The sequence below is a fragment of the Scomber scombrus genome, chromosome 12 (genome assembly GCF_963691925.1).
Source record: "Scomber scombrus chromosome 12, fScoSco1.1, whole genome shotgun sequence".
NCBI classification, from domain to species: Eukaryota; Metazoa; Chordata; class Actinopteri; order Scombriformes; family Scombridae; genus Scomber; species Scomber scombrus.
This window is the reverse complement of record NC_084981.1, coordinates 7,106,865-7,130,931: the sequence shown is the minus strand read 5'-3', so window position 1 is coordinate 7,130,931 and position 24,067 is coordinate 7,106,865. Positions and strand designations below refer to the sequence as shown.

Below are 24,067 nucleotides of genomic sequence, written 5' to 3'. Positions count from 1 at the left end.
AAAGAAAGCAGCTAGTCCTTTTTGTTTTTTCTCTGAACAGAAACTTTGATGTCTTTGAGGAGGTTAGTCGGAAAAAACGCTGGATTTCTTTCTATATATGCACTTGTCTCACTAAAGCAATAAACTTAATGATGTGGACCTGAGGACAGAGCGAGATGTGGCTCTGCTCTGCTGTGTAGCTGCAGCATGATGAATCCCAACCCCCTCCTTCATGCCATACCTGCTCTCTCAGGTGCTAACCAGAGCCGCCAACAACCACAACAGCCACAAAAAAAAAAAATCAGATTATTTTCTTTTCCTCCCTTCCTGCTCTCAGGCCTGGTTCACTGCTCTCACTCATATGATGCTGCAGAGAAAGTCATAAGTAGAACCTTTGTATGATTGTACTGTATCAACACAAAAAAAAAGCTTCTTCAATGTTTTCCAGCATTTTACTACGTCTCAACCAGATCAAAACCATTTCAGTGTTTTATTAATTAATTTAATTTTACCAACAACAAAGGCCCCCGCTTCATCATCAGCTGCCACTGTGTTAAAGGGGCTTTAAAGCCTCTTGTGGTCAAAACCCAAAGACAACCAGCATCAGCAGCATGCCTTAGGTAGACTCTCACTCCTGCAGGCAGTAGCTTGACTGTGTTTTATTTTTTGGGGGGTGGGTGGGGGGGTTGGTGATGAAGCTGTGTTCATATGAGACTAGCAACATTACATATCAGGCTTGTGGGTTGGCCACGCAACCGTTTACCTTGTGAATGAACTAGTGAGTGGTTTACATTTAGAAAAATCTGAAGCGTGTTTTTCATTTCAGGATGTCTTTAGTGGCAATATATATAAATATATATATTAAAAAATTAAAAAAAGATTTATCAACTGGTTGGGTTCATGGGCCGGAGATACCAGAGTTTTTGAGTTTGTTCTTTTTATTGTCTCCTGTATGTTTCTAATGAATAAACAACTGATGGGAAACAGCGTGTGTTTCTGATGGAAAGACGCACAGCCACAAAAATCATTGGAAAAATACATTTATTCACAGAACTGATACCATGTGACTCGGTAATAGTCAGAAGCAATATGTCTGTACAGCACAGTTTCACACTTTTAGCTTCACTTGTCTCTTTTTTGGCGGAGTGGAGACTTTACAGTGAATGTAGAGGGATAGAGCAGAGAGAGGAGGAGGAGGCGGACACCTGGAAAAGCAGGCACAGTTTTTCTACGTGCGGGGTTAAATATGCAGAGTGGTCAGTTTGAAGTCATGCCCGTTCACAGGAAGTCACATACTGAGTGTTTTTGTTTATGGTTCAGTTTTTTCTTTTGCTCTGTGAACACAAACATTTGCCACATGGGGAAAAAAAGGTGAAACTGCAAATCATGCTCTCAATTTAGTTCTATTACTTACTATTTATGGCTATGTTTAAACGGACTGCATTTATATAGCGCCTTTAGTCTTATCGACCACTCAAAGCACTTTACAACACATGCCGACATTCACCCATTTACACACACACACACACACACTGATTGCAGAGGCTGCCATGCAAGGTGCCAACCTGCTCATCAGGAGCTATAGGAAAAAAGGATCAGTTCACCTACATTAGAAAAAGGCAGATTTGTTATTTGTGCATTTTTTTTAGCATATGCATGTAATGCTCAAATCATTATTTTTTAACTAACATGACTTCCAGAAATGTTGTACCACTCTTAGATTTTACTGTCTACATGTCTTGGTAACAACTTTGTTAAAAAAGTAGCTCCAAATTTCATTACATTTTAAATATGGATTTTTTTTTATTTAACATTTTTATTTAAAAAGGTCATTTTCAATGCTGCCAAATTCCTTTCATTCTCAGCTGAGTGGTGGAGGCAGAACTCCCACACAGATATCTCCAAACTGAAGTGGGAAAATATGTTCTTTTTGTCATTTGGGGTGAACTGACCCTCTAATTTGCACAAAAGTTCTGCCAAAATGCTCCAATGACTCATTTCCAATTGCCTGAGTCCAAGTTTCACTCATGTCTGCCTGGTAATTACCCACACAGCCACAGACTGAGCTGGACTGCAGCAACAATCCCATCACTTGTGAGGGGGAGAAAAGAAAAAAGAATCCCCACACTAAGTCCAAAAAAAGTAAAAGTTCATCAACTTCCAGCACAGTGCTGCATCGAGCTTTGTGTGCAATTCACATAAAGTTTTTTTTTTTTACTGCAAAAAGATCTGAGCGCATCGTCCACCTCGGACATCTGATAGAGACGACGGGCTCCTCCTGCGCGGGGGAAGAGAAGGGGGGGGGGGGGGGTGATGATGGCAGATGATGCTTTTAAAAAACATCACGAGAGCATTTTAAAGAATCGAGATAAAGCTATAGAATCAACGAGAACACTGCCAAGGCAAGAGAACAGAGAGATTAAAAACACCCATGAATAAAACACACACACCTCTACTTCAACTCATGAGCAGTGGTCAGTGTGTTACTGGAGAACCTTTAGTGGCGTCCTGCTCGTAGTTAATGGTACTGCATTATAATTCACAACTGTCAAACACATTTATTTATTTAATACATTCCATACACTGAAATTATTCGTCATTCAATAGAAACCCCTAACACGCTGGCACAAGGGGACGTCTCAAATCTGCAAAATAAACATTATAAAACCGTCATTTATTCTTCTTATTATAAAACTTTCTAATTACACATGCCCCGCATCTTCTCTTCTTAAAATACAATAAGTCTACAATAAGTATTAGTTGTGATTGTTCAAACATCCTCCCTCCAGTTCTTGGGAAAGATTTGTGTGTGTGTGTGTTTGCGCTCCTTGTGTGTCCACACGGCTTATCCGTCTCCTCCTTATCGAAGCGTCAAAAAACATTTTAAAAACGTTGTGTGGTGGTGGCGGCGGTGGGAATTCTTGCGTGAATGTCAGCGGCGGTGTAATGAATCACTCCAGAACAGAAGGGGTGAGGAGGTGTTGGAGAGGCGGTAGTAGAGGAGTACATGACGATGTTGATGATGATGATGATGATGATGGCTTTTGACGCTGATTCTTAAAGTCTGTTTCACCAGCACTTTCTTTGCTCAGAGACTGACAGTTCATCTTCACCACCATCACCCCACCCCTCCTCATCCTCCTCCTCACCCCTCCAGCAGAGGTGTGTGGTTCTTCTTCTTCTTCTTCTTCTTCCGGCCCGTCCTCCCTCCGGACTGCCCGTGCCTTCCTCAGGCTTCCTCCTGCTCTGGGAAGTTGAGGATCTTGCGGTGGGCTTGCCTCAGGTACTGCTGCTGTTTGAAGTAGACCTTAAACGCCCCCTTAATGGCCACGAAGGCAATGCCTCCCTGTGGAGAGAGAACAGTGTTGATGGGATGTTTAAATACACTGCAAAGCTTCTTTTTTTTTTCCTTTACCCCACTTACAGCTTAAAATAAAATCATTTCTGTGCTGACTCACACATACGCCAACACTTACCATCCCATAATAAACTGCAGAGTCACTTATTGTCCAGCTATCACTACAGGATATTATAGAACATTTACTCATCTGTAAAAGCAGATTTCTATCTAACATTATGGTTGGTTCCTTCCGCATTGTAATAGCTCTTATGTTCTTTTTTTTAATTAGGCTGAAGAATATTTATAGTTGATTTACTGTTTTTTTTTTAAACGATTTTTGGAGGTTCATTTTAGTTTTTGTGTAATTAGAAAACAAATCCAAACTACTAGTGAAATTAAACTGAGATTAAACCTTACATCAGGGTCACATTTCAGTCACCTTTACATTTGATAGCTGTAAAAACACCATATACACATTTCTTTTAGCTGGACTTTTCCTATTGTGACCCACAGTATACAAAAATAGAAAATAAAATGCCTCTTTTTAAAAACATTTTAATATGCAAATTTACATGTGTGGCCTATTTTTTGCTATTTTTATGACTGATGGAGTATTTATAAATGTGAATTGGTGTAGAGACTAATTATGAGTTAGAATAATGATCAGTATGTAAGGGTTAAAAATGCAGCTCATGATTCATTTTTTAAAATGATATTTCTCCTTTTATGGAGACATTTCCACCTGGATTTGACAGCTGCATTGAAGCCACATTAAACTATGTTGGTAAATGTCTTAACCGGCAGGCTGATGGTTGATGCCTCTGGACTGGTGAACTCTTTTGTTCCTCTCTGTATGACAGCTGAATGTAACGCTGCAGCTGCACTCCTCCTCTGTCCTCTTTCAGTGGGCAGCAGCCTCTCTGTCAGTCAGACAGCTGAGAGGACGAGGACACAGTGTTCAGAGGTATCGCAGCAGTCGGGGTCACATGGGCCACTCTGGTTACCTTGCTGCCGTCACCGGTAGGTGTGCTGGTATGTAGGGGCTTCTCCATATACTAGCACGCGAGCTAAACTGGGATCATGTATTCACCCATTCTGTGGTACCTTCATTCACAAGACACGCTCGTGTATATATTTAGCTCTATGTTATATAAATGTGTGTGTGTGTGTGTGTGTGTGTGTGTGTACCCACCAGGATGGTCCTCTGCAGGTTGGAGTTTACGCTGCTGAACATGAGCTTTCCCACGATGGTGGCGATGGTGGGGAACACCAGGGCGCCGCACAGGATCCGGGTCGCTGACACGTGGTCTGCTAGCGGGCTCGCCTCCGCCGGGATGCGGGGGACCGGGCAGCCAATCCCTGCAGAGACACACAACACGGTTTCATTTAGTGACAGGATGAGCTGATCGATTCTAACAGAACCCTCTCCTGCTGTTTTATGTTCATTTCAGAAAGTTGCACAGAGTTAGTGCGTACTACGATGATTCAAATCAATAAGCCGCAGTTGCTCATCACAAACAGTAGTGCAGAGTAACTAACACTGGATCCACTGTTTCACATCACAGCTGGTTGTAATAATAAAGCTTCTGACTCATTGTCTGGATCCATTTTCAAACTACCTCTGGCTTGAATGGATTTATGATATTATAAAACTGCTCTGCAGAGCAAGTATTTGTTTATGCTTTTGAATATCTGTCTTGTTCATTTGACAGCATTCTCCAGCTGTGCAGGCTGCTGCTTCTATTCACGTCGGCTCGCCATGAAAAGGAAAAACTGAGTAAGATCAACATTTAAAAAAGAAAGGACGGCATCATATGAACTGATTAATGTAACGTTTTAAAGGAAAGATGAGTGTGTGGGTGCTGGGTGTGTCCTGACCTGGGAAGATGCTGTTGAGGATCTGCAGTTTGTTGGAGTACTTCCTCCACAGGCGCAGCACGTAATCCTCCCAGCGGATCATCTTACCCAGGATCAGCATGACGGGGATGGTGGGCAGGCCGATGAGCAGGAACAGAGGGTCGGCCCGCTCCATGACGTCCAGGCCCTCCTTATGGCCCACCACCTGGAGAGCAGAGGGGGACTGTTAGGAGTCAGGCTGATTCACTTTTAGAACGAAGTAATGGAGGAGCACAAAAAACCTCTGAGACCTGCATGACGGTGACGGCTCCGTAGGTGACGGCGGTCCAGTAGATGGAGCCCACCATGATGCCGGCGGCGGCGAAGGGGCCCGCCTTAGAGATGAGCCGGTCTGCCAGGTCCAGCACGTAAACCACGGGCCCTGGAGGAGACAAACGCACACTGTTAGGAACACTGCTTCCTTCTTATTGGCTTGTTTTGATAGAATCTGGGCACAAAAACTTTCCGTTAAAACAACGCTGGAACCTGAACCTGAAGGTCTCATCGCTCTCTGGAGGAAGTCTCCATTCCTAGCATGTTCCACTGTTATGTAAAAAAGTGAAGCTGGCAGGTAAAGTGACTCAGGAATTTACCCGCAACACTGGACCTGTGACCGCGCCTTTTCCTTTAGTGGCTGCAGGCTGCTTACGATGAATCATGAGTGAGAGTGAAACAAGTGAAGACATAAGGAAGCTCAGGCGGAATAGACATCATGTGGTTAGGCAGTCCCTCCAGAGCACAAAGGAAAAATGACAACAATGCAGATGTGTGAAAATTAACTTCCTCCACACTAACTGTAAGAGCAGGTATGTTGGTGTAAACTGTAAGCAACACCAGGAGGGGACTACTTAAAAAAAAAAAGAAATCCACCAATAATAGGAAGATAATCATGTATTCTCAAGTGCTCCTGAAGTTTTGCGGCACCATCTTGAGTGTTCTTTTATTACATGAGTATTTTTTGGTAAGTTTATCCAGCAGTGTGGTGGAATGTCTTCTGAGATTTACTCGCCAAACGGGAAATGTACCCGCTTGATGGGTGTTAATTTCAGCGCCTGTATGCTTCACAGACAGGTTATACCCAGATTAAAAAGAACTGAGTCGAGGGCTCGTCAGTCATGTAATGAGGATTAATCTGGAGACCAAACTGGCCTTCCGAGCAGTTAAGTCCCTCTTTGACATCGGGAGTGGGGGACCTAAAAAATAAATTTAAAAAATAAATTTGAAAAAAAGTTTAAAAAAAATAATTCTATGCTCTGGAATTCCGGGCTGACTCGAGGGAAATCATGCAATATTTACAGGAAGGCAACCTGATTTCCTCACTCAGACAGAGCCATCCGCATCCTATTAATAACCCAGCAGTCAGTGGGAGGAGGAGAGTAGAGTGTGTGTGTGTGTGTGTGTGTGTGTGTGTGTGGGGGGGGGGACGCCACCACAGGGACTGAGCACAGAACACACCAGCGGGCCTCAGCATGCTGCAGTGGAACCAACTTCCAGACTCCCAGAAAGATCCACAGAGTCTGACTTCACTCTTTTTTTTTTTTACTGTAGTGGACACAAAATGTTCTGACAGAGGAGGAACAGTTATTTTATATGAAATATTTCTATAATTATTATTTTTGATGTAAATGTTCTCACTGGTTTGTAGTGGTTGGGGCATGGTTGGACAAGCTCATACCCACCAATCAGGAGTGTTAAATTCAAATGAAATAACTAACACAGTTTACCGAATTTTAACTTTAATTGTCGCTTATTTCTAATTTGCTTTTATTGGTATTGAATGTCACAAAAATACTATTGCCAAAGCACCAAGAGTCAATGAATGTCAATTAAACTAAATAACATTAAGAATAAATATATTTAATGTTATAGAGGAATACTTGCCACATTTTCTGGAGCTTTTTAACTGCAGTTAGAGCTGTTCAAACTCTTTTTCTTGATACATATGATCACGGTTTATCTGTCCACATATTTATAGAAGTGATTTAAAGGTCATCTGAGCCAGCTTTCTAAACGAATGCAACTCTCTGGAGATGAGTGACACGTTTTTAAAGCAGTGATTTTGACACATGTCCTGTCGAATTGAGAAAGGAGGCAGTGAAGTGGCGTTCAAAGTAGCTGAGTCATCGGTGGTTGTGAAAGCGGGACTTGGTTCAAGAACACTTTCCCCTCTGAGCGTGTCAGCAGCAGATTGATAAATATATTATCCTGTTCGTTTAGCGCTACGGGGGCCGCTGTCGAGTAGGAACCGCGTTGTCCTTGTGAGAGCATGCAGAGCTACCATTGCTTAAAAAAAAAAAAGAGGGTAAAGACACCTGCTGCAGGTGGAGGAGGAGGAGGAGGAGGGAGGATTACTGGCAGAACTGCAGATCCGTCTCCAAATCATCATTGAGGAAGTGGACGGATTTAAAACAAACGGACACACCTGAGTGCATTCGTTTTTAATGAGTCCTGCAGAGGAAACTGAGGCGGTGAAACCAAAATGGAACATCTTTAAATGGACGTTTTCATGAGCCTACACATCTCGTGTAAAAACAGAAGCAGCTTCCGAAAATAATTTAGAGGCTCGCTGGTTATTTCTGGGGGTTGTGGGTTTCTTACAGTTTTGGACATAAGACAGACTTTATTGAGCTGTTTGTACAGTCAGGCCACCGTGAGGCTGCTACACATAAGCACTTGCCACGAGTTAGTATACAATTCAGCCACTGTGAGCGGCTGAAGACATTTAGCAGTATACAAGCTCCCAGTTTAGACCGCACATCTAAAAAAAGGGTCTTTCTCTACGAGCCACTTGTTGAGGAAGAAACTCAGCAAGCAAGAAGCACTTCTTTTTTTTTTTTTTTTTAAACTACTTGACACACAACAGAAACATCACACTTCTTTCTCAAGTAGTTATAAACACGGTGGCTCCGTCTCGTCGGCTGCCAGCCTTTTTGAAGCTGCCCAGAGCTACGTTTTTACTGCACCTGCGTCTGCCGGCCCGATTGATCTCGGACCGCTCGAGTGCATTAATGTGGCATATTTTGATGACAGTGTTGGAATCTCTTCCGCTTTCTCCCTGCCTAAGCATTACACCATTGCGGGCCGGAGGGAACTGGGTCACCCCTTAATGGTCTGCTGGCAAGGATGGAGAGCTGAGCAATTCATTTCGGTGAGGGGAAGCAGATTCTGTAATTAAGATAATTAAAAAGGAGGGAGGTGAGGAGAAAGTAAAGGAGAGAGAGTGAGAGAGAAAGAGGGGGGAAAAGTGCAATTGCAGTTCCTCAGTGGTGGGCACGCATGCTGGCACGCTGCTCCAGCTGGCTTGTTTACTCTCTAGGCAAAGCGTCGGTGAAGGAGGAGCGGCAAGGACACGCCATCCTCGGGAGTTATATTGCCAGTCAAATTAGCATGATAGGCTGGCTTTGGCTCTGCAGCAGGTGCTGGAGGGAATACGGCCAGAGGAGCATCGGAAAAAAAGGAGAAAAAAAAAAAAGCTACCCTCCTTTTTGTGGGTTGCAGTCTCGCTAGCTTCCGTGCCAGAATTCAGTGAAAACAATCAAAACCTGGGTTAATAGCGACGGTGATCCGCGGCTCTAAATCGACCCCCAATCTGATCGGCGACATGTGGAGGTCCCCACCCACGAGCCGACCATGAGTAATGCCTGTCAAGCCTGCAGAAATTAACTGGCCTCAGCAGTAACCCTGAGAAATAACTACTGCGGCAGCGCTCCCCTCGTCTCTACCTGTCCACAGTTTAGCCTTTATCACCCAGACTGAAATCTAGTGTCACCGAGCAGTGAAATATTAGTCTGAGGGTGAATTAAAGCTGCTTTTAAATACCACAGCCTGTGCAACCAAGCCACCAAAAATTACACTAAAAAAGATGGAAGATATTATCTGTGTTTAAACTTCTTTTCTTTTTTTTAAAGTAAGGAATGCAGGGTTGGAATAACGGCAAAGACACACTGCAGCAATGATGCAGCAAAACAGACAATTCTCCTCTCCTCCTACTTTGAAGTGCACTATCGCCCAGCATATCCTGCAGCAGGGACTAGAACTCCTCTGATGGTAGAAAACTATACAACACAATATACCCTTTAAATTTAAGGCTGAAATAGTAGTAATACAGAATATAGAAGCTTACAAATACAAGTCTCTGCTCTACTAATAATTCATTTGACCCTGACAGAATAACTTGCATATGTGGTATTCTAAAAAGGAGATTAAATGCATTACCGACATGTTATTTGCAAATGTGAGAGTCCACGTCTGGTACATTCAGTGCCAGAAATTCAAAATTAGCAAATCAGCATGCAACGTCTGCATGCTGAGCTCTGCTGGGACGGATCGTGCCTGATGCACATCCTGCTCTGTATGGTCTAGAAACGTCACCGTCACCCGGCCGAGCTCTAATGATGTGTGAATGGGATGTTAAAAGTCATGAGGAAACACTGAAGGACAGCTGTGATTTCATGGATTCATCAGCAGAGCGGTGGCGTCACTCCGCTTTTCCCTTCTCTCCTATTTTTGCTGCTCTGTCGGTCTTTGATGGAGCTGCTCCGTCGGCTCGTTGCGTGACCCAATTTCACTCCTGCTCCCCTCTCTCTCTCTCTTTCTCTCTCTTCCAGACACATCCAGCATCTCTGCACGGCTCCCTCACCACCTCTGTCTGACACTCGCTAATGGGATTAGGAAAAGAAAAAAAGAAAGACACTTTTCCCTGTAGATGAGGATGAGCCTCTCAGGTAAACTCAACAGACTCTCTGCATATCCGCTTCCTGTTCAGACACATTCAGCTGCTGGATGGAAAGTGGATTCTTTTTTCAATTAAAAAAAATAGGATGAATCTCTGAATCATGGTTGATTAACAGACAAATCCTGCAACTACATGATATAATTTCCTCTATCCGTGACTGAAGTGATCACATGGCTTGATTAAGAGGTTTAAAGTCAACAATCAACCGAAGCTCCTGACAGTGCTCTCTCTGTCTAACAGGAACAGGAACATTAACAGGAAGTGGGAACAGGTGGCAATAAAGGTTAGCGCTCTCGCAGCTCCATCCTAATCTCCAAGTATTATATCCTACCTCCTCAGCTCACTACCCCCTCTTTAGGGCTTACTAAATAAATCCCTCTTTTTTTTTTTTTTTAAACACAAGATAGATATCCCACTGATTCCCAAAGGATCCTGCTGAACCTTACCAGGCCTCCTCTCACTTAGAAAAATGCTAAACTGACAACAGGCAGTCAGTCGTGATGTGCAGCATCCTCCCACACATCTCCTCAGGCTGTCGACTAAACTGAAGAGAAACTAAAGAAAGTTACACACATCTGAATCTGAGGTATCACAGGCCTCTATCTCTCTCTATATATATATATGTCTAAATAAAGGATGAGTGATGGTGTCAGAAAGCCTGCTGTATCATTCTCCGAGGGCACCATTACTCAGCAGATCAGCCGGAGTAAAGAGGAAGTTCCCCTTCAAAATAAACCACCGGCCCATCCATCACAGCGTTTTGTGCTGTTGGCGAAACCGCTGGAGCGTTGGAACAGTGAGTTTGGAGTGGGTGTGAGGAGCTGATGAGCTTTGGGGTAAACATTTTACCTTCTGAAGAAAAACTCCTCGCTGGCTGTTGTTAAAAAAAAAAAAAAAAAGAGGAATAGGGCTGCCTAGAATAACTAACCGCAAAAGAAAAGACATAACGATGTGCTGCACTGCAAGACAACACTGACACATTATGTCTACATGATGCATGACTTCAAAAGCTGCTATGAGTAACAGAGACTCGATTCATAATGTGTCTTAAAGCTGGAGCATGTGAGTGAGACGACAACATTAGATAACACAAACATAGTCGTGGAAAAAAATAAGTCAAATAAGTGTTCTTGAACTCTATTAGAATTGATCTGGATTAAAATTTGCTTGAGTTTCCATAATTATTTGGTCTTCAATTAACTGAATATACATTAAAATCAAATGAATCCCTTTTTTAAAACACAGTAATCTGTTTGGATTAATAAAACCACATGAGCAGGATGAATATGAAGTGTGGATTGTGAGAAAATTTGTTCCAATGTAGCATACAGTACTTCTTTTTACCATGTTGCTTGGCAACTGGTCAGGCATGGCTTCACCTCAATTTCATTGAACCACTCACGCTCCTTTGTGCTTCGGTATACATCGATTACATCCTACTGTGATTCTTTAGCTGCACATCAAACACTCGGTGTGCGTAAGCTGTGAATGCACAATTCTTCATATACTTGATGGACCACCTCATCGTGACCTTGACACAACCTTGTCAACTGTCCTCATTAGTTTAGATGCATCTTTCACTAATTACGTTGTTTCTCAGTTTGTGTTACTTTTAAATGAATCATGTATTATCGCTGAATATGTCATCATTTCAATGTGTTGTGGAGGCCTATGTGTCTGCTATAGAGGATTATTTATATCTGCCTTTGAGGATGAATAAAGCAGTGACTAACAGTCCTATTGGGAAGTGTGAGCCAATCAACACAAACTTTAATGTAAAAAAGGAAAGAGCATGACAGACACATATTAAGTGCCAATAATCACTCTCACAGGTAGATACACACATATGTTGAGTTATTGAATGAGGAGGAGGAAGTGCCTAAAGAAGCCATGCTGAACCTTCTGCTTATAGTGCCAACGTGAGTGACAGCACAGCCTTCGTCCCTATAAATATACATGAACCTGTTTACCAGCAGAGCCAGCCATCCTGCAGACTAACATTTTCTTAGGGCCAGCTACTGGCTCAAATTGCAACTTGTCTCTCTTTGAGGTTGAAATGGCCAGTGGCTGATGGGTAATCTGGAGACAGGTGTGCAGTATTCAACTTAATATGTGCAGGTTTTGACATTTGGCAGTGTGGATTTTATGAAGGAATAAAACCAACGTTATTGTCTGTGCTGTACCCAGAGTGCCTACCTACCAGGTTCTGGCCAAATAAGCCCTGTTGTTGTTCACTAGATGAGTCATAGCTGGTGTTTGGGAACAACTGAAGCCCTCGTCATTCTGACGTGTCGGGATAATTGCGGTAGCCGCTTCTGTAAACTGCTGCTGGTCAATCAGCCAGGAGCTGATCCATACAACAAGTGAGAACCCTTCTGTTCCTCATCAGGCTCAAGGAAATATTTACCCAGATCACCACAGAACCTATGCTGGCTCTGGAGTAAACAAACATGCACTCAGGCAAGACAAACTGACTAGCTCTCAGAGCTTAGAGTACAGTTACAGGCAGCCACTATTATGAGTGCCCTCAGAGGAGCTTCAGCAGTCTATTTACATAGAAAGCTGCTCCATAATGCTGCTTCATTGTTGACAAATGGTGGAAAATGAGAGTTGTCTGACATTTTGACAGTACAACTAATTAAATTCAGATTTATGAGTTGGAAACTTCTGGCAGTTTCTCAGTGCGTCTTAGTGCTTTACAACAACCAGCAGGAAGGCCATTTTTCACTCTTTTATAATACCAGATCTTAATTTTGCTAACTGTCACATAAAAAGACCAGTGTGAAAGATTATGGGGAACATATTAGCAGAAATGGAATATAATATTCATAAGTATATTTTAACTTCTGTATAATCACCTGAAACTAACAGTTGTTGTGTTTCCATTACCTTAGAATGAGCCCTTTATATCTACAGAGGGAGCTCTTCCACGGATGGAGCGGGTCCACTTCCAGACTGTCATGTTGCACCACCATGTTCTACAGTAGCCCAGAATGGACAAACCAAACACTGGCTCCAGAGAGAGCCTTTTGCACTTTTGCAAGTTTAGGTTCTCACACATGATTGAAAGGGGAGTGGAAGGGTATTCAGTTGGTTGCAATCTATAACCTCACCGCCAAATGCTACTAAATCCTACAAACTGCTCCTTTAATAAGCAGGAAAAACAATCTTAGTTCAAGAATCTAGCTAGGTATGAGCAGTCTCGGATTTACCTTGGAAATTCTCATTAAAAAGAATATCTGTCCCCTTCACATTTCCACCAGCACAGAAACCTTGCTCTGAAATATGCTGATCAGTAACTAGAAGCTGAGCTAGTCCCTCTTCAAGGTCATCTTGTTATTTCTAAGCCTCCGAGCTCATTTCGGCGGCTCTGCCCGTGTGATGTAACCCACCCAGTTTGGGAAAGACGATGAGGTATTCTGCGTTGCATTGTGGGCAGGCCACACGCGCCGTGCTGTTGCCCCGCTGCTTCTCGTCCACCCAGCGCTGCAGGCAGGCCTGGTGGACCCACTTGGTGGAGCCACGGCAGCGACACGGACGCACCCACTCTGCTGTGCGGTCGTCCTCGTCTGTGGCGAAGCACACCCAGCAGCTCCTAAAACAAACACACACACACACACACACACACAGGTAGGATGACGACAATAAAATAAACACACCCTGATAACTAGAAGAAAAATACCTAAATGAATGAATCTTTTTATAGTTATTAGATGAAAATGTGATGCTTTTGTGTTTTTGTGCTTGTTAGTCAAAGGTTTCAGCTTGGATCAGATTTATTTGGAGTTCTTGTTGAGCAAAGTGTTGGTGAGGCCATTTCTCACCTTTCGGGGATTCATAACGATAACACCAGTGATAAAACTCTGTCAGATACACACATGAATCATTGTGGACTCTGCATGAAATCGCCCAAGATCAATACATGCAGCCTATAGGCGAACGCGCTGTGATGCTGACTTGCTTGTCACGCATATCTGACGGCACCGCAGGAACGCCTCGATGCTGACTCTCGCTCAAACAAACAAGCCCTTCATCTTCCCATCTGGACACAAGGAAAGAATTTCACATCAAAACTGCAGACACCGCTTCTTCTTATCAAAACACAACACTTATGACTGATACATTCCAAATAATCACAACCTTTTTACTCTTGAACTCGTATTCTTGCTTTTTACCGAGTACGGCCGCTAGCTTTTCCTCTAGTTTGAGCTTCATTCTTCTGACAGTGACTTTCAGGGCTGATCACATCGCTGTGTGAGCTTAAATTCACCAGAGAAATCTTGTGAAGGTGAACAAAATATTCTGAAAAACCACAGTTTGGGTGTGCAGTGAAAGCAGGAAGGAGGAGGGGAGGAGGGTGCAGACAAACTGAGGAGACAGTCTCCCCTGTGTGTGACATCCAGACAAATGCTGCGTTCTGGCCTCAAGCCAAACCATATTTTAACACCCCCCCTCTTCCTCCTGCCCACAAGTATCCCAACACATCCTCCTCCTACATTGTATCCTTCCACACACACTGAAAGACCTTCAGAGTAAATACTTCCTCCCTTTAAAAAGGGGGGGGGGGGGGTATGAGTCCACCTCCTCAAACTTGTGCCTCCTTCACAAAAAATGGAGTCATTAGTATGTTTGGCCTGTCTGCTGCTACAGTCTTCCAATTAAATCGGCCCCTTCTTTTGTGAACAATACAACACCCTACCACCCTCTTGCTTTTCTTCTCTTCGTGTCTGTCCAACATCTGGGGGGTAATGTGATATCCGAGTTCCCTGACCTTACCACAGTACATCTCCAACTGTGACATTATATTGCTTTTCCATAATTAATCAGCAGTGTGCGGCTGGCTGGGAGGGTGGCTGCCCCCGTGTCTCTCTGCGTGTGGCCAACTTCAAGAATCTGGACCGGTGACATTCTTATTTAAGCAGTGAGCTGCCGGTGAAAGTAGTCGCAGGTTAGATCTGAATTATTGATTTGAAAAAGATCAGCGACACAGAGCCATCCTCCAAAACTATGACTCAGGGATTCTATCAGCGCTCATGAAACAAGTGCTTTTTTTTCTCCTTTTTTTTTTTTTTTTTTTTACAGCTTGTGTGATTATTGCTGAAATGAAGAAAAAGCCTCGTTCACATTCGGTTCACTCTGAGACTCGCCTGCTGCTGAGAGGATCCGCCGTCGACCCGTTTGCCGGCCTATCCCTCTGTGACATTTACGTTCTCATTTTCATAATTACACTGAAGCCTGAACAGTTGGCATTTTGCTGGATGAATGAAACAATGATTAGTGTGCACACACCTCCTATAAATCCCTGGCATAAATTCAGCGAGGAGAGGCGGACTGTAATAGACATGATTGTTTTCTTCTCGTGTTGCGATCATGTACACTTTGGGTGTTTGTCACATAAAGACGTGTGCTAATGATTTTTTTAAAAGCTGGCAGATAAATGTGAATTAAATCTAGAGAACAGTATGTATGCATAAATTATCACTTTTATGGTTTAAAACTGGACTCAAGACAGGTTGAGAGGTATTAAACAGGACAATCTCTTTTCAAGTTTTTATACTAAGTCTTAACTGCTAAGACATCTACACCGTTTCCTGCTGTTACAGACAGGTATGCCTGGAATGGAGGAAACCAGCAGCCTTTTTACTGTCTATAGGAAGTAGGAAATGTTTCATACCACATCACGAATGGCAGAAATATCCAACTGTGGTATCAGCTGTAGCCATTATTGCTACACCCATGCCCAGAATGAAGCCAGCACCCTTTGAATGCATCTGCAGTACGGTGGTCTGGTTCTTCACCTGTTTCACTCGCATGTTGATTTACTTTGAAATCTATAGAGACTGAGGACGATATGAACATGTATAGATACCTATGATATCATCCATTGTTTTTTTAAGGTGGTTCATTTTAGATGGTTTAAATCTAAAATGTATGTTGTACTGCTGTTCAACTCCAGGGCTCATTGTTGAGACATTATTCAGCCAAGGAGAGGAAACATGCCCATAAAAGGCTCTTCTTTTTTTTTTAAATGGAAGACTCATTTTTTGCTTTTTTGGAGAGGTTGGTGGCTTTCCTAAGTAGCACTTTCACATTGGCTTCAGCATTTATTCAGTAGTTGACTCAGTGAATCCCCATAGAGCTGCATGTATATTTCAACCTTCCTCCTCCTGCGGTTGAATAATGTATGTCAAATCTCTGGCTGCTCTGTCATCATCGTCCTGAGGTCAAGGTCCCCCCCCCCCCCCCCCCCTTCACCCCCAACACCCCGAGTCCCCCTCTGTGAAAGACTGTGGATGGCCGACTTGGATTATTTGCTCAGGTTGCTGCCTGTCCACCTGCGATGGATGATTTTCCAATACTCCCCCGGTGCTGAATAAAACATGACGATGCAGGAGAGGAGCCTTCGGGGTCGGGGTGCTCGGGTGACACGCGGATGGGCAACTTGGTGGTGAATCTGAGTGTGACAGGAAACATTAACCCCCTCCATTCACGCTCCTGTCTACTGTCCTCACAGGGTCCGCCCCATAACCTCCCACCTCCTCTGTGCGTCTGTCAGCTGTGTGAACCTGCAGCGTGCACAAAGCTGCTTGTGATCATTCAGTTATCACCATCTATTGCCCTGTGAACAGAGTGCAGATGAGTTTTGGCGCTTACACAAAAAAGCTGAAAAAAGGTCCCCGCGTCCTACGTTTGGGGGCTTTAAGACATTTGGGAGATTGATACTGAGGCAGTGTTAGAACATGAGGATGAAGAACAGTGGACAGACGTCTCTGCAGCATCACAACGGTGTAGAACAAAACCCGGCGCTCCCTTAGAGTCGCCGGGTCCTGTTCCTGTAACCCGGCCCCTCAGCATGACAGGACCTAATACAACACCGTCGAAACGCTATCCTCTGTGTGAAACCTTAATCTCCAACTCACTGTCGCCTCAACCCTGTTTAACACAACTCTTGTCCTAATAAGTCTACGCTGCTGCTGCAAAACGATTGCCTGCATAAAGAACTCTAGTTCAAATTGATTTGACTTGTAAACTCAAAATGAAAAACAGTCAAAACAATGGAAGTAATAAAACTATCTTCAATCATAAATCCAGATATAGTAACATATTCATGAAAGGTGCTACTCCAGCTGCCACCTCTACCCGTCACTGATTTAAACATCTGGAAGGTTTCCATGAAAATGCCCTTCAAGAAAATGAGATCTGAGCAGCGGTTATGGAAGGTGACCCGCCACCTCAAAAGCTTATTTTCACGTGGAACGGGCAAACCCGAGTGGGACTTTGCCGTTTCCACGGTGAGCTTTAATCCACCTAATGCTGACCGACTGCTTTGAAACTTCAAGGGCAGGTGAGCGGAGGTGTATTATCCTTTTTTTACTTCCTTCAAGCTACCGGGATCAAAAGAGCGGGCAGCGGTGAAGGACTGTGGGCCGACATCACGGATCCCACCTTGGCTGTGGATCTCATTTTAACAGTCAAAGAGTGCAGACAGGTTGGGTACTGGGTACTATTCACGTTAGAGGGATTGGAGCCAAATTTAGGTACCTTGAGAGCAGGTTTTTCTGATAAGATTACTTATGAGCATTTTGAAAAATAACTCCTAGTTTCCTGCTTATTGCTCGTGTCTCTCTCTCTCTCTCTCTCTCTCTCTCTGGGTGAGAGAGTACACGTTAAAAAAAGAGAGAGAGTGAGACTGTGTTACCGCTGCTCGAAACCTACATCTTTTTAAAGTCCAACACAGTTAGGGCGATGCCGAGCTGAAAACGGTCGCTTACACTTTTCCAAACTTGATGGCAGAGACGCTCGCTGCAATATTTGTGATGTGAAATGCAAAGTGAGCCAAGAGAAACATCTGGTTCACTGCTAAAGTAGTTTGTTTTATAGTGTAAGTAGTAAATACCTTTATTTGTTATTTAAATATTTTAACCTTGTCCATTGCTCATTTGTTTGTTTTAATCTAAATACCTAATTTTTTCCCAACCACACTAGTAAGTAACCTCGCTGCTACGACTCCCAGATGTTGGGAATGATATCACGTGTGCTTCCTCTGAGACACAGACGACAACGTTCTCACGCTGCGCTCTGTTGACTGTGACAGACTGGAGGTTGTAGCGATGGATTTGGCAGGGGTTTTTTTCTTCTTTTTTTTTCTGGTGATTTAATACAACAAAATGCTCTAAATAATTAACACTGCTGATATTGAGAAGTTTTTTTTTTTTTACACAACTGAAACGACATTTTCGTGTTTCATGTGAGTACCCAAAAAAAATCTGTGAGTTCCTGTACTGACTTTCAGGTTCCTGTACTGTATGTGTTCAATGTGAGCGGTTCCCGTTCTGCATCATAAAGACTCAGACAGAAAAAAGCAGGGTCTGGGTGTGGTGGGCTCTACAGGAATACAGGACGGTGCTATGATTGACACTTGTGTACAAAGATGAGTGTGACAGCGCCGCTTCTTTCACATCGTCTCACAAGTCAGGCTTCCCGTTCTTAAAGGAGCGCATAAGCCACCCCACAAAGGCTCCTTTCACTCCGCGGGGGTCACATGACTGTGGGAAAACTGGAGGTTCCTCGGCACAAAAGGCGGAGCACAAGAACACCAGATTCTGGCCTGCAAAGATCTGAAAGGAAGGTTAAGGCCTGAGGGGGCTTCTCCGTGTCGAACTGCTTCCACTTGATAACAAACTAGTCTTGTCCAAGTCAGTTAAACAACACCCCAGGGTGTTTGCCACCCTGGAGGAGTATCTTATCCAATTACCGGAGTGTAAGTCAGCGAGTGTCAGCCGCTGGTTAAATTGGTCTTTGGCAGATAAACTGGTGACTGTCAATTGCAAGACCGACTGACAGGGTGACATTTTTATAGTCTCGGGCATTTTTCCACGAGGTCGACAAAAATAACAGGGTGTCCTTACAATGTTATGCAATCGAATACAGAAACAGCAACTCCAAACTCAAAAATAACCAGATCTGAATAAACAACATTTTGGCAGTCTAAACAAAAACATTTCAGCCCTTATTTCATGTACAATGTATTTAAAAGATTATATAATAGTTTAAATTCTACTTTAAATTCAAGAAGCTGATTCAGGATGTGTTGATGCTGTTTATCAGTCATTAACAGGTAAGTAAAGTTTGTCCACAGTCAACTAACACAGGAGCCTCCAGCTTGTATTACACCTTCAGGGGAACCCAAAACAAATGTGTGTACTTGTCCAACCAGCAATATCAGCGCTGTGACCTTTGTGTCGCTTTAACACGAACACATCCAAGAAAAAGGCTTTTGTTTGTGCTCTGATTGGCCCACAAACGGCTGGCTTCAAAAGTGAAGAAGAATATGATGAGCGGTGGATAAAAGTGGACTGATTCAAAGCTTAATTTCTTATAGAAGTCACTAGATTCGGCTCACGTTTCATAGTTCACATGTTTGTGTTTATCTTAAGATTTCTATGTGCAGTTTGAAAACATGCACAAAGTGAAGAGTGTGAGGGGTCAGATGGCACTGAGTTTGACACTCACAAAATGAACAGGACGGCCTTCAGTTCGAGGAGCCCAGTGGGGTTATGTTTGTTTACAGTGTTTTTCACCAAAATACAAAAGCAGTTTCTTCTTATTCTGAAACGAGCCCCGAGGAACAGCGCCGGACTTTGAAACAATTTTACATATTGGCCAAACTGTGTAATTACAACATCATGTGACGCTGTTTTCCCCATACACTTAAAGTGTGAAAGAGACATCTGTAAATCAGCAGATACATTTTTCTGAGCATCATAAATCCCACAAAATTACTCGTTTTACTATCAGAATTCAATCCGTTTGATCTGACCCAGAAGAACCGAGCGTTTAGATCCGTTTTATCCTCTTTCAAGTTAGTTGGAGGGCTACACAGGAAGTAGGCGGCTCCGTCAGGTGAGGTCACTGGTGCACACTGTGCTGCAGGTTGTAAAGCAATGATAGGTGAACTCCTGACCGGCTATTGATTTACTTTGAGAATAAGTCCAATTACCTAAAATGATAGGTGGTAGATAAATGACTAAATCACACATCAGTCACTCAGTAAGAAGTGATAACCAATAACTTGCTGCATGTTGTTGTCTTCAAAAAAAAAATAAAACATTAAAACAGCTGAAAGTGACACACAGCTGAACTCTAAGCTCTAAATTATACATTTCATATTTAACAAGTAAATTAAAACTATAAATGTGGATTTGACATACCAAAACTTCAACAGATCATTACTACAGAGCTCAACCGTGACTTCTGACTTGTGTCAATCATTCAGCCCTTATGTTTACCCTCACAGCACATTTATAGACCTGCTCATACAGGCAGCGAGACGGTCAGCAATCTGGGCAACAAACAAGACAAGAGTAAAACGAAGAGGTAATGTGAGGGCCATTAAAAAGGGTCAGACGAGACTTACAAATGTGTCCCCCCTCACACATCTATCTGAAACGCTGCATTGCAGGGGCAGCTGGCTGCTTGTGGCGGGCCCAGATAAGAGCCTGTGGAGCCTCATGTTTGCCCACGATAGAGGCCGGGTGCACAACTGTCTAGGGGCGAGAGGACATGACATCTTCCTGCTATCGGCTCCTCAAACAGCGTCGGGGTTGTTGCCTCTGCCGTGCAGCACGCAGCCGAAGAACGTTTCACAAAGGCTCCCGTGCCCTTCCTTTTCTTTTCTGCTACTGGACCATGTTCTTGGGAAATTGTTTCAAAGTCCAAAGTTCAATATTGACACAAAGTGCTGTGTCAAATGCCTACAAACGCCTTTTAGTCCGCTCTGTAAAAAGCTATCGAATGCCAGGGACTATTTTGAGGGGAAACGGCACACCAACGTGCTTGAAACAAATGTTGAAGCATCTGCTCGCTGCCTCTCACACATGAGATGGAAAATTCTGGTCAGACGTGGAGCGTGATGATGCTCGGAAAGCAGACACCCTGGTTTTGTTCGACCTAGAAACAGCTAACGAATCTAAGAACATTTGGTATATTATAACTATACACAGAATAAAGCTGAGCAGAAATTAGCCTGAGGTTAAAGTACTGCTCCCTCTTTACTTGGAAGACACTTAAATTAGAGATGCTGAAAGCCCAAAAACACTAAACTTATTATTGACCACCTGCCGATCCGATCATAATGATTATCTTACTTCAATTACTCATCTCCACAATTTTAAGGAGAGTCAATGAGTTGTTTTGTAGAGTTTTGGACCACTACTAGTAACACTGTGGAGTGATATTTTATGTGTGTGTCCCTGTTTTGTTTGTGTCCTTGTGCACAAGACAAAATCCTTCATGCCAATGTCAATGCTAACAAGGGCAGGGAAAAAGAACACTGCTGGAGAGTAAACACGGATGTATTTTATAGGCCTGGGACAATCTACTTATCTCCCAGTTAGATACTATCATTCCTGGTTGCTGATTCAATTCAGAGTCGATTCTCGATTTAATGAATACAAAAAGGGGGCACATTTTCAGTTTGGTCTCATATTTAGTGTAGTTTGACCATCACATGAAGCTATCCACTTTTTTCTCCCGTACAAACCGAAGCTTAAACACAAAATCCTTCAGGACAGCAGACCAACCCCAACAATCAACAGTACTAAATCATTTTTGTCATACACAGTTATGAGCTGGCCTCAATAGTATGGCTGATCAGTGTGACAAGATATTACATGACATCACACACTGAAGCCTTTTGTTAAATTATTTTATTGGTTAGATTCTTAAATTGTGTTTTATCACTGTGAAAATGTGCATTCCTATTTCCTTATAGAGCAGCATGAACAAGAAGCTACATGACAAAGTGAAAAACAACAGTGGAAATGTTCACAGCTGAACTGATGAAGGAAGTCAAACACAAATGCACAATAATGCTGCTCAGAGTGTGAATTCAACAGGGATTACCTGCTGAGTATCACAAAGACTGAAAATGAGCAACCTTTCAGACATTCATCTCAGGCTGCAGTGTGCTGTCTGGACTTCACATCTAATGTGACCAACATGATCAACTACACTCAGATCAAGGTTCAGGACTGCTCACTGCCTCAGAGGAGCTGCAGAGCTTCTGACTGTGTGCTCTGACATCCATGAAACCTAATGAGGAGGATCATATGTGTTTTAGCCCTGCAACTATCCTGATAATCATATCATTGTTAAGTTTTTCTTTTAAGCAACAATGGGAAGAAATGCAACCTCCGGTTTCTCAGATGTGACGATTTTATGCTTTTTTTTGTCATAAAAGACAGAAAACACAGAATATCTTTGGGTTTTGAAGTGTTGTCCTTGGGCTGGAGGGGGATTATACAATTATACATTTTTCACTATTGTCTGACATTTCATAGATAATATGACTAATTGAGAAAATAATTGGCAGATTAAGTGATTACAGCCCTACATAGCTGATAAATTAGTTTAAAAAAAAATTCCCACCTGTCACAATTTATTCTCCCTCTAAATGACCATGAAAATGTTCAGTATGGCATGCTGCTTTCTGCCATGCAAAACTGTCCTGAGTGCTTTCCTACGTTTCAATGCATGACGCAAAGCTGAACACGTTTGATTAAATGTACATCACAAAAAGTTTTTTTAAAAAGACATTTGGGAGATTGATACTGAGGCTCTGTTAGAACATGAGGATGAAGAACAGTGGACAGACGTCTCCGCAGCATCACAACGGTGTAGAACAAAACCCAGCGCTCCCTTAGAGTCACCGGCTCCTGTTCTCTTTTACGTTGTTTCTAGATAAGCCATGTTTGTTGCCTTTGCACATTCTTCCTCCATGATGCTGGTTGCTTGCATGATAAATTTGTGCCCATCATGACGCTTTTTAAATCAAGTTTGAGGTGTCGGAAGCTAAAACACACATTTGAGAGAACAAATCACTCACAGCGCAAAATATTATGTTTAGTTTCTCTCATTATCGTCACGTTCTTAGCTCGTGACACATATGAAACTTGCTCATACTTCCTCTCATAACTTTTCCAAATATGTCAGCAACTTAAGATATTATTCAAATCTGTATACTAAATATAATTTTACCTCATGTACAAATCTGTGTAGTGCCACTAACTCTGTCCATACACCCAGTTCAGGCATCTTATCAACTAATTAAGGAATTACTTAAGTTTTGGCTATCCTCTGCACACCTGTGTTAAAATAGAAATTGTAGTCAGTCTCCTATGTAACAGAAGATGAGCAACAGTTCACTCTTTCTGTGCCATAATCATAGTTAACTATGAACGTGACAAGTTCAGAAATGTTACTGAATACAGCGTGTCTCCTGGTGTGAGGGTCAATATTTAACAGGCCTAATATTTGGAGGGAAAGTGGAAGTTGACACATATGACCTTTAGTTCGTTTTACGGGTAACAAGGTCAGTGTCACCTTAACTACATATTTAACATTAAACAGAATGATTTCAAAGTAAAATGCAAGCGTTAAAGTTACGTAACGCAGCAACTTGTTATAGCTTTTTAGTGACAACAGTAGCTAGGTGGAGGACGTCCTGTAGAAACACTGCAAGAATACACTGGTTAACATTAATGCAATCCAATGCAGAGTTTAAAAACACTAGTCGGCATAACATGTATTTAAGTTGACATGTTTCTGATATTTTTCACAAAAACGAAGCTAACTTTCCTTCATTTCTGTCAGCGGTCGTGATTTTACGTGAGGCTACGTAGCTGTAGCTGTCATTAGCATGTTAGCCATAAACTTGAACTCACCTGTCCAAATTCTGCTGCATGACCACCGCACCCTCTTCCGCCATTATCGTGGAGAAGCACAAAAAAACCACAAATGCTTTCACGTTAGGAGAGCAGACTGCTTGCTCTACAGATAAAACATTAAATACGGCGTGCCTTGTTAATTCGCTGCAGCTGCTGTTGGCTGTTTAATCACTTGCTAGCTAGCTGCTAGCTACGTAGGCCTTTTGTGATGATACGGCACGTTAGCTGCAAAGGAGCCAATGATTAAGCATACAACTATTCCTTCGCGGGCATGGCAGTCTAAATAATAGCTATCTATTCTAGTAAAAATCCTCTTTACATCGGCTACGGACTAGTCTGTCACTAATATTATAGCATCGCCGTGACCGCTTGACTCCATTGACTGGCTTG

At 42.8% G+C, this 24,067-nt stretch overlaps 1 protein-coding gene across 2 annotated transcripts; it reads right to left on the bottom strand.

Annotated features, from left to right (window-relative positions):
* Positions 1 to 900: 900 nt before the first annotated feature.
* On the bottom strand, positions 901 to 24,067 carry marchf5 (membrane-associated ring finger (C3HC4) 5). 2 transcript variants are annotated; one of them, XM_062430642.1, is made up of 6 exons: positions 23,675 to 24,067; positions 13,343 to 13,545; positions 5,467 to 5,597; positions 5,198 to 5,399; positions 4,512 to 4,678; positions 901 to 3,325 (listed from the first exon to the last, which is right to left on the bottom strand). In XM_062430642.1, exons 1-6 carry the CDS (start codon positions 23,716 to 23,718, stop codon positions 3,209 to 3,211), a joined length of 864 nt encoding a protein of 287 aa, XP_062286626.1. In that variant the 5' UTR covers positions 23,719 to 24,067; the 3' UTR covers positions 901 to 3,208. The 2 variants fall into 2 exon arrangements, with proteins under 2 accessions (XP_062286626.1, XP_062286627.1); XM_062430643.1 differs by having other exon boundaries at positions 5,198 to 5,381.